At 48.8% G+C, this 10,783-nt stretch overlaps 1 protein-coding gene across 5 annotated transcripts in view; it reads left to right on the top strand.

Moving 5' to 3' along the window:
* The first annotated feature begins 1,110 nt into the window (after positions 1–1,110).
* Positions 1,111–10,783, top strand: part of CTCFL (CCCTC-binding factor like) — a 30,808-nt gene continuing 21,135 nt past the window's right edge. For 4 of the 5 annotated variants that reach the window (XR_013365515.1, XM_077873690.1, XM_077873688.1 and 1 more), the window contains exons 1-5: positions 1,111–1,210; positions 3,491–4,041; positions 4,492–4,717; positions 9,240–9,410; positions 9,719–9,852. Coding sequence is in view for 4 of the 5 variants with exons in the window: in XM_077873690.1 (XP_077729816.1) it covers positions 3,502–4,041; positions 4,492–4,717; positions 9,240–9,410; positions 9,719–9,852 (1,071 nt within the window). In the remaining variant the exon portion in view is untranslated. Of the gene's footprint in view, positions 1,211–1,364; positions 1,472–3,490; positions 4,042–4,491; positions 4,718–9,239; positions 9,411–9,718; positions 9,853–10,783 lie in introns of those variants that run through there. The other variant, XM_077873689.1, reaches the window with a different exon arrangement.

Genomic DNA, 10,783 nt, shown 5'->3' with positions numbered 1-10,783 from the left:
ATCATCCAAACAAATCTATTCACAATCATCAAACAAGAAAATTCTATTAAAATTACATCGCAATTTTGGGGAAAAAAAAGTAAAAACAGAATAGAGCGATTGCCTGGGATGTTGTAAAACTGTACCTTCACAAAAAAAAAAAAAAAAATCAGTGACCTGCAAATGATTTGAATCCCCTCTTAGCTCTCTGAACTTGTATTTTATGTTGCATCTAGCTGGAAACACCAACCCAACTCCTCCCGGAGACCATCAAAATTATTAGTTTCCATTTAAAAGCATGCACAGAGGTGCAACCGGCACAAGAGGCAAGGCCTGTGACCAGTCCTGCGACGTGCCCCCCAACCCCTTTCTCCCACCCAGCTGCGGATGTTTGGGGAAGTGCGTTGCAAGGGTGCTATTCTGTATGTTGGCAAATTGAACACCAATAAAAAAATAAATTTATTATTTAAAAAAAATAATAAAGACATCCAAATACTAAAAAAAAAAAATAAAGCTCTGGGAAAGACCAAAGCTGGACTGCAGCCCCCCCCACGCCCCACCCTCCTTGCCCTCCGCGCCCTGCTCCTCCCCTGCTCCGCTCAGCCCTGCGCCCTTTCCGCCTCCCCACTTCTTCTCTCCACTCCCACCCCCACCCGTGTCCTGGGCTCCCTGCCATTCTCACGCCCACCGGCCTCTCCAGGGCTCCCTCCTCTCCAACCCCCCGCCCCTCCACCCCTCCACCCTTCAAACTCCTTTGGCACTTCCCCCACCTTGTCTGCCCTCGCACGTGCCCCCTCTGCTCCCCCCTCCTCCATCTGCCCCCAGGGTCTCTAAGCGCCCCCTGCAGGTCCCCTCTGCAGGCATCCCCCTCCATCTCAGCGCCCCCTGCGGGTGCCCCTACACTCCCTCCACATCCATCCCCTAGGTCCCTGTGCACCCCGCAGGGCCCCCCCATTTCCCCTCCATAGGCATCCTCCTCAGGTCTCAGCTCAGGTCTCAGCACCTGAGGGTGCCCCACCCCCCTGAGCTCCCCCATCGCCCATTACCCCCTCTCCCGGGCTCCGCCCCTTGCACGTGGACCCCCGGCTCTCCCACCCCGCGCCTGCGCACTGCTGCGCTTAACCCTCGCACCCAGGCGGCTCGCGGGCGACAGGCAGCGGCGGGCAGCACGCGGCGCGAGGCGGAGGCCACCAAGACCGGGTGGGCTGGGCGCCCAGGCCACGCCTCCCGGGTGAGGGGCCGCCCCAGGGACTAGACTCCAGCCCCCTGCAGAACTCAGGCTGCTCCCCGTGGGCGTGGGCGGGCGGCTGGGGCGGGTGGGAGAGGCCCGGGCTTGGTGTGGAGGGACGGGCCGGGGAGGGACCGGGAGTGGGGGGGCCCCGGGCTCTGAGGGTGCGCCATCCGGGTTGCAAGGCTGCTCAGCCAAGTTTCTGTGAGCTGGATGCCGTGGGCCCAAGGCCGCTGGCGCAGAGGGTGCGCAATCTAGAGTTAGGTAATGGTGGGAAGCTTGCAGAGGCCCTACCATGCTAGTCCTACCCTAGTGCATGTGCTGCAAGCCCACTCAGGCCCGAGCTTTTTAGGCCTGGCAGTGTGCACCGGCCCAGACCCCGCTGGGGCGCCCCCTTGCTAGTCCTAGTCCTGGTGCATTTGCTAAAAACCCCCTCAGGCCCCAGCTTTGCAGGCCTGGCCATGTGCACTGGCCCAGACCCTGCCGGGGCGCCCCCTTGCTAGTCCTAGTGCATTTGCTGAAAACCCTCCTAGGCCTCAGCTTTTTAGGCCTGGCCATGTGTACTGGCCCAGACCCTGCCGGGGCGCCCCCTTGCTAGTCCTAGTGCATTTGCTGAAAACCCTCCTAGGCCTCAGCTTTTTAGGCCTGGCCATGTGCACTGGCCCAGATCCTGCAGGGGCGCCCCCTTGCTAGTCCTAGTGCATTTGCTGAAAACCCCCTCAGGCCCAAGCTTTGCAGGCCTGGCCATGTGCACTGGCCCAGACACAGCAGGGGCACCCCCTTTCTAGTCCTAGTCATGGTGCATTTGCTGAAAACCCCCTCAGGCCCCAGCTTTTTAGGCCTGGCCATGTGTACTGGCCCAGACCCTGCAGGGGCGCCCCCTTGCTAGTCCTAGTCATGGTGCATTTGCTGAAAACCCTCCTAGGCCCCAGCTTTTTAGGCCTGGCCATGTGTACTGGCCCAGACCCTGCAGGGGCGCCCCCTTGCTAGTCCTAGTGCATTTGCTGAAAACCCTCCTAGGCCCCAGCTTTTTAGGCCTGGCCATGTGCACTGGCCCAGACCCTGCAGGGGCGCCCCCTTGCTAGTCCTAGTGCATTTGCTGCAAGCCGACTCAGGCCCCAGCTTTTTAGGCCTGGCAGTGTGCACTGGCCCAGACCCTGCTGGGGCGCCCCCTTGCTAGTCCTAGTCCTGGTACATTTGCTGAAAACCCCCTCAGACCCCAGCTTTTTAGGCCTGGCCATGTGCACTGGCCCAGACCCTGCAGGGGCACCCCCTTTCTAGTCCTAGTCATGGTGCATTTGCTGAAAACCCTCCTAGGCCCCAGCTTTTTAGGCCTGGCCATGTGCACTGGCCCAGATCCTGCAGGGGCGCCTCCTTGCTAGTCCTAGTGCATTTGCTGCAAGCCCACTCAGGCCCCAGCTTTTTAGGCCTGGCCATGTGCACTGGCCCAGACCCTGCAGGGGCGCCCCTTTGCTAGTCGTAGTGCCTTTGCTGCAAGCCCACTCAAGCCCCAGCTTTTCGGGCCTGGCAGTGTGCACTGGCCCAGACCCTGCTGGGGCGCCCCCTTGCTAGTCCTAGTCCTGGTGCATTTGCTGAAAACCCCCTCAGGCCCGAGCTTTTTAGGCCTGACAGTGTGCACTGGCCCAGACCCTGCTGGGGCGCCCCCTTGCTAGTCCTAGTCCTGGTGCATTTGTTGAAAACCCCCTCAGGCCCCAGCTTTTTAGGCCTGGCCATGTGCACTGGCCCAGACCCTGCAGGGGGCGCCCCCTTGCTAGTCCTAGTGCATTTGCTGAAAACCCTCCTAGGCCCCAGCTTTTTAGGCCTGGCCACGTGCACTGGCCCAGATTCTGCAGAGGCGCCCCCTTGTTAGTCCTAGTGCATTTGCTGCAAGCCCACTCAGGCCCCAGCTTTTCAGGCCTGGCCACGTGCACTGGCCCAGATCCTGCAGGGGCGCCCCCTTGCTAGTCCTAGTGCATTTGATGCAAGCCCACTCAGGCCCCAGCTTTTTAGGTCTGGCAGTGTGCACTGGCCCAGACCCTGCTGGGGCCCCATCTTGCTAAGCCTAGAATGTCTATTTCCCAAAAGCCTACTCAGGCCCAAACCTATTATTTCTAGAATCTTCTGGACTAACTCCTGCTTTTGCCTAAACTCTGCTTAGCCCCAGTCCCTCCTATGCCTAGGTCAAATCAACTTAGTCCTGACTCCTAGGAGGCCAGCACCTTGTCATGCCTTAACCAAATCGCACTGTGCCCTACCAAGACTGCTCTCTTCTCTCTCAAACAGGCCACGTCACAATGGCGGGGACTGAGATTTCTGTCCTTCCTGAGCAGTTTACCCAAATCAAAGAACTGGAGCTGATACCAGAAAAAATCCTGTTAGAGGAGGAAGAAGGTGGAGTGTGCAGGGGGAGGGAGCACCTGAGCCCCAGAGATGGGGCCATGGAAGCCCAGTGCCCCTACGGGCCCCTCCAGGCCAAGGTGCTGGAGGCCGAGCAGGAGCTGCCGGTCACCACGGAGGAGAGCGAGAAGCACATTCTGACCCTGCAGACGGTGCACTTCTCCGAAGATGTGGAGCAGCAGGACATCAGCTGGCTGACCCCGCAGCACCAGGAAGGGGTGCAGGTGATGGTGCAGCAGGCCAGCGGTGGGCTGCAGTCTCTGCTGTGGCTGGGCGAGGGCTCCCAGCAGTGCATGGCCTTTAGCATCCAGGAGGAGGTGTACTCCCTGCAGGAGGTAGAGGTGATGAAGCTGCACCTTCTGGAGGGCAGTGTGGCCGTGGCCAGTGAAGAGAGTAAGCTTGTGGTGAACCCGGCTGAAAGCACCGGATTGGTCAAGGTATGGTGGGTTTTAATAAACAGACCCTTTCCATGGAGAAAAAAAGCTCAGACTGCTTTTGGTTTTTAGTTGCCCTTTATGTGATATTAGGTATGAACAAGTGGTTTAGAAATGGCCTTTGAAATAAAAGTAAGTAAAGGGTAAACAGTAAAGAGTAAAGAGACTGCCATAGGAAAATCTTGGGAGACCTCATGTTCTTTTCCAAGAGTCTAAAAAGTTATGCCAGTCAGAAGGCTGCAAGATGCATTGCGTTTTTAAAAGAACAGTGTTGGTTTCGTTCTCAAAACCCTGGCTACTTAATAATTATGGTGTTTGGGTGCAAGAGATGATCTTCTGTGCTTCCTTCATTCTTGTCTTTCTTTATGTATTTCATGGTTTCATCAAGGCAGAGTCTCGTCGATTGTCATTAATAGTAGAGGATTTGTCTGAATACTCACTTTTATCCATTAGCTCGAGAAAGGTCAGGAGGAGGACCAGCAGCCAGCCGAAGGAAGATTCGATGCACAAGCAGGAGAGCAGCTCTTTTTTGTGGAGGCAAAGCCGGGAGATGAAAGAAGAGACGAAATCGTTCTGACCATTTCAAACTTAAACGTGGAAGAAGAAGAAGAAAAACCAGCATCCGGTCAAGGACATGTTGAAAAAGCCAATTCTACAAAAGTCCAAAAAAAGGCGAAGGGTAGGCCAGTTCGTTTAGCGTTAGGCAACCATGGGTATGAGGGGGCTGCTGTTTCCCTTTAGAGGAACGAGATGGTGGTTGAAATTTTATGTGGTTGACTTTTAGTTGCTTTCAAAATGCCAGAAAATGGGAGAAATTTTAAAGTAGTGTCCTGTGTTGTGAGTCAAATCTGAAAGAGTTTGTGTCTCAGATACAAGGGGTTTTAAAACAGAGGAAAAACATTCTTGCAAAGTGCTGTGTAGGAACGTAGAAGGTGGACCCCTGACCTGCCTCTGGTTTGCAGCCCCTTGGGGTGGAGGGATGGTGCGAGGCTGATGGAGGCCAGAGCGAGGCCTCGGGGCCAGGAGAAGGAGTGAAGTCCAGAAGGCAGCAGAGGCATCTTCCAGGGAGGCGATGCTTAGGTGAAGCCAGGGAAGAGGACTCAGAAGCCATTAAGCCTGGGGATCACCATTCCAGGCAGCAGGAAGTGGCCTGTGGGGGCAGCCCCGGCAGTGTGTGGCTTCTCAGAGAGGGTGGGCAGCTCTCCGGCATCAGGAGAGCCCCGAGCATGGGTGTTCAAAGAGGGAGATGAGGCCAGGTTTGGAAGGACGGTGAAGCTCAGTTAAAGTCATATTAAAATTGATATTGCATCGCAGCAGCTACGGGGTGAAGGTGACCCTCAAAAATCACTTGTTTAGCTTCTTAGAAAATCCTAGTTTCAATCCCCACCCCCACCCCCACCCAGATCTCCGTTTCCAGCTCATTGGTACAAAGTCCCAGCCGGCAACACCCAGCTGTTTCCTCCCAGCAACAGGTAGCTGGGGCTGGAAGGTGACTCAGTTTCGAAAGTCACACTACCACTGACTGCTCTTACATGTGGTTCGAGTCATTAATTTAGGTTTATGGTGTCTGGCTTCAGGTGGCTGAGTTTGCAGTCTTTGCTCTAATATATATGCGTATATATGATGCTTCTCATATATTTAAATCGAGAGAACATACCCCCCAAACTCCCAGTTCCTAGTTCATTTTATATTTAATCTATTCACAGTTTTGTGCAACCATCCCCATTAATTCCAGGCTCCTTTCATCCCCCAAAGAAAAGTGTACCCATGGGGCGTCTGGAGGGCTCATCTGAGTCGCCCTCAGTTGCTGGTGAAGCATCTGCCTTCGGCTCAGGTCATGATCCCGGGGTCCTGGGATCGAACCCTGAGTAGGACTTCCTGCTCAGTGGAGAGCCTGCTTCTTCCTCTCCCTCTGCTGCACCGCCTGCTTGTGCTCATTCTCTCTCTCTCTCTCTCTCAAATAAATAAGTAAAATCTAAAAAAAAAAAAAAGAGAGAGAGAAAGAGAAGTGTACCCACGTAACAGTCGTTTCTGGACGCTTCATCTAAATGGACTCGTACACATAAAATGTGGCGTTCACATTTCTTCACTTAGCATTTATCAGAGCTTCATGCCTTCATCCCTGAGTGGTCAGTCGTCATGTGGATATAGCAGGTTTTGTTTATGCTCCGAGCCATCCATCACCATTTGGGCTGTTTCTACATTTTACTCAGTGTGAGTAATGCTGCTGTGAGCCTTCACGTACAAGTTTTTGTTTGCACACTTCTTTTCTCTTCTTTTGAGTGTGTGCCTAGGAATGGAATGGAACTGCTGAGTCATGTGGTCAATCTATATTTGACTTTTTGAAGAACTCCCGGTTTCCCCCAGCAGCTGCACCAACTTAAACTCCCACCAGCAATGTGGGAGGGTTCCAGTGTCCCCAAGCCCTTACAGCACTTATTTCCCATTAAAAAAATATTAGAGCCATCCCGGTGGCTATAAAGAGCTATCCCATTGCGATTTTGATTTGCATTTTTCCATGATGCTAATAATGATGTAGGAAGGTGGTGAAAAATTAACTGCAGGATGGTATATTTTCATGTGCTTATTGGCCGTTTGTAAGTCTTTGGAGAAAGGTCTGTTGAAATCCTTTGCCTGTTTTTTTTTTTTTTTAATGGGTACCTGTATTCATTTCCTGGCACCGCCCCCAACAAAATGCCACAAACTGGGTGGCTTAGACAACAGGAATATGTTCTTTCACAGTCCTGAAGGTTGGAAGTCTGAGATCCTGGTGTTGGAAGGCTCTAGGAAGAATTCTGGGCTTTTTCTTAGCTTCAGGCCTTGTCACAGTCATGGCATTTTTGGCTTACGGATGTATTTCTGGTCTCTGTCTCTGTTGTCACATAAAATTCTCCCTCCCTGTGTGTCTCTACCTGTGTTTCTTCTCCTCTTCTTCTGAGGGCACCAGTCATACCCACCCTCATGCAATATGATCATCTAAACTTCATGACATCTGCAAAGACCCTATTTGCAAGTAAGGTCCCAATTACAGATACTTACCCTTAGGATTTCAGTGTATCTTTTTGGGGATCACAATTCAACCCATAAACCTTCCATTTCAAGTTTGTTGGGTGTGGCATTGTGAAGACTGCTGGAATTTGTGAAGCGGTTTTTTTACTCTATTGAGATGATGGTGCTTTTCCTCCCCTTCCTTTGGCTAATAGGGTGTGTTGCACTGATTGGTTGTCGTATGTTGAACCACCCTCCAATTCCTGGGATAAGTTCTATTTTGTCTCAGTGCACAATCTTTTTAATAAGCTCCTGAGTTTGGTTTGCTAATATTCTAGTGGAGATTTTTCCATCTATAAGGAATCTTGAAAAAAAAAAAGGCAAAAAATAATATATATATAAGGGATGTTGCTTCATAGTTTTCCTTTGGTGTCTTTGGCTTTAGTATCTGAGTAATACCGGCCAATTAGGCCAGAATTAGGAAGTGTCCTACTTTTTCTGTGTGAACTTTGAAAAGAATCGATGTTAATTCTTTTTTTTTAAATAAATTTATTTTTTATTGGTGTTCAATTTACCAACATACAGAATAACACTCAGTGCTCATCCCGTCAAGTGCGCCCCTCAGTGCCCGTCACCCATTCACCCCCATCCCCCGCCCTCCTCCCCTTCCACCACCCCTAGTTCGTTTCCCAGAGTTAGGAGTCTTTATGTTCTGTCTCCCTTTCTGATATTTCCCACACATTTCTTCTCCCTTCCTTTATATTCCCTTTCACTATTATTTATATTCCCCAAATGAATGAGAACATACACTGTTTGTCCTTCTCCGATTGACTTACTTCACTCAGCATAATACCCTCCAGTTCCATCCACTTTGAAGCAAATGGTGGGTATTTGTCGTTTCTAATGGCTGAGGAATATTCCATTGTATACATAGACCACATCTTCTTTATCCATCATCTTTCGATGGACACCGAGGCTCCTTCCAGTTTGGCTATTGTGGACATTGCCTCTATAATCATCAGGGTGCAGGTGTCCCGGCGTTTCACTGCATCTGTATCTTTGGGGTAAATCCCCAACAGTGCAATTGCTGGGTCATAGGGCAGCTCTATTTTTAACTCTTTGAGGAACCTCCACACAGTTTTCCAGAGTGGCTGCACCAGGTCACATTCCCACCAACAGTGTAAGAGGGTTCCCTTTTCTCCGCATCCTCTCCAACATTTGTGGCTTCCTGCCTTGTTAATTTTCCCCATTCTCACCGGTGTGAGGTGGTATCTCATTGTGGTTTTGATTTGTATTTCCCTGATGGCAAGTGATGCAGAGCATTTTCTCATGTGCTTGTTGGCCATGTCTGTGTCTTCCTCTGTGAGATTAGTGTTCATGCCTTTTGCCCATTTCATGATTGGATTGTTTCTTTGGTGTTGAGTTTAATAAGTTCTTTATAGATCTTGGAAACTAGCCCTTTATCTGATACGTCATTTGCAAATATCTTCTCCCATTCTGTAGGTTGTCTTTGAGTTTTGTTGACTGTATCCTTTGCTGTGCAAAAGCTTCTTATCTTGATGAAGTCCCAATAGTTCATTTTTGCTTTTGTTTCTTTTGCCGTAGTGGATGTGTCTTGCAAGAAGTTACTGTGGCTGAGTTCAAAAAGGGTGTTGCCTGTGTTCTCCTCTAGGATTTTGATGGACTCTTGTCTCACATGTAGCTCAGATCATGATCCCAGGGTCCTAGTATCAAGTCCCATATCAGGCTCCCCATGGGAAGCCTGCTTATCCCTCTGCCTATGTCTCTGCCTCTTTCTGTGTGTGTCCCTCATGAAGGAATAAATAAATAAATCTTCTTAAAAAATAGTAGAGTATTGAAGTCTCCTGCTGTTACTGAAGTGCCTCTTTCTACCTTCAGTTCTGTTTGCTTCAGGTATTTTGGGACTCTGTTATTAGGCGCATATATGTTTATAATTATTCTACTTATGTGATGGATTGAGTAACCATCCTGTGTCTCTTGTAACAATTATTGTCTTACATCTGTTTTATTATCTATTACTAGAGCTGCCCCAGCTTTTCCAGGTACCATTTGCATGGAATGTCTTTCATTGGGTTACCACATTATTCTAAAAAAGAAAGAAGTGCTGAGTTACTTTGATGTATCGAAGTGGAATTTAAACATCTCAAGGAAGATTTTTATCAACATGTGAACTCTGTATTTTCTTCCTGCAGAAGTAAAACGAACCTTCCGCTGTGATATCTGCATGTACACCTCTTCTCGAATTTCAAGTTTTAATCGTCATATGAAAATTCACACGGCTGAAAAGCCCCATATGTGCCACCTTTGTCTGAAAGCTTTCCGCACCGTCACTCTACTGAGGAATCATGTCAATACCCACACAGGTAAGCCCAGCTGAGAAGGATATTTGCCATTAAGGATGAGTGTTAAAGTTTATACATAAATGTGAGTCCACCTGTTTGCACATCAAAATAATGTGTTTGGTTTAACAACTTTAGTTTTGTCTTCAATTTTGCCTAAAAACATCAAATATTAAAAAGATTTTTCTTGTATATGTCTAGGATACTTATGCTCTAAAGGGCCTCTTAATTTTTTAAAGTGTTCTGAAACTGAGGCTCATTTATAGGTTATAAATTCCTAGGAAAACTTGTGGTTAAGTCTCATTTAATAGGATAAATATGGGATTTTACAGGAACCAGGCCCTACAAGTGTGGTGACTGTGATATGGCGTTTGTCACCAGTGGAGAACTTGTCCGACACAGACGTTATAAACACACTCACGAGAAACCCTTTAAATGTTCCATGTGCAAGTATGCCAGTGTCGAAGTAAGTTCACTCTTGTACTTAAAGCTTCATGGAGTTATTAAGAAGTTGACATATAAGTTAAGTTACATCATAGAATCTTTTACAAAATAGGTTTTACTATAGGTATTATTGGTACAAAATCTATGCAGGAAATAAAACTCCTTCTAGTTTCTGAATTTAACATAGAAAGTTGGAGGGGCACCTGGGTGGCTCTGTCAGTTAAGCATCCGACTCTGGATTTCCGCTCAGGTCATGGTCTTGGGGTCATGAGATTGAGCCCCGTGTCAGGCTCTGTGCTGGGTGTGGAGTCTGCTTAAGATCCTCTCTCCCTCTTCTCCACCACTCACATACACACTCTCTCTCTCGGAAAAAAAAAAAAAAAAAAAGAAGAAGAAGAAGAAGAAGAAGAAAGAAGAAGAAGAAAAGAAAATTGGATTTTTTTCTTTGATTATCAATTAGCGAAAGCAACACTTAAAGGTGTACAAATTATAAATAAAATCATTTCTACTTGAGAAATAACTCTCAAGTGTGTTAAAAAGTTCTGTATGGCGTTTTATGGAATGTACTCAGTTCTACAAAATCCAAAGGCATTTGCTCTAACATAGAACCCAGATCCAGTATGAGTTTTTGCTGCAGGTTTGGATCTTAGCTCAGCAGCACCTGGTCAGATACAAAGCTTGTTTGAAGGTTCAGACAGGGCCCATTTCCTCTCTTAATTACAGAAAGACCACCTTTCTTAAATGTCAGTGATGTGACACGGTCATTTCAACGTTTTATTTGTACCTTCAGGCAAGCTCGGCCACACCCCAAATGAAATGACAGCCTAATGCAACACTTAACTTTACAAAGCCACTTGTCTACAATGAACAGCTCCGTCAGCATACATGCTGGGTCCTGAGTCCGAGCCCAGTTGGGAAAGGAATCACACACTCCCACAAACGGAGTTAAAGGG

This window comes from Canis aureus, chromosome 26, assembly GCF_053574225.1.
Source record: "Canis aureus isolate CA01 chromosome 26, VMU_Caureus_v.1.0, whole genome shotgun sequence".
NCBI classification, from domain to species: Eukaryota; Metazoa; Chordata; class Mammalia; order Carnivora; family Canidae; genus Canis; species Canis aureus.
The sequence above is the reverse complement of the archived record's forward strand: the minus strand, read 5'-3'. Positions and strand labels throughout refer to the sequence as shown.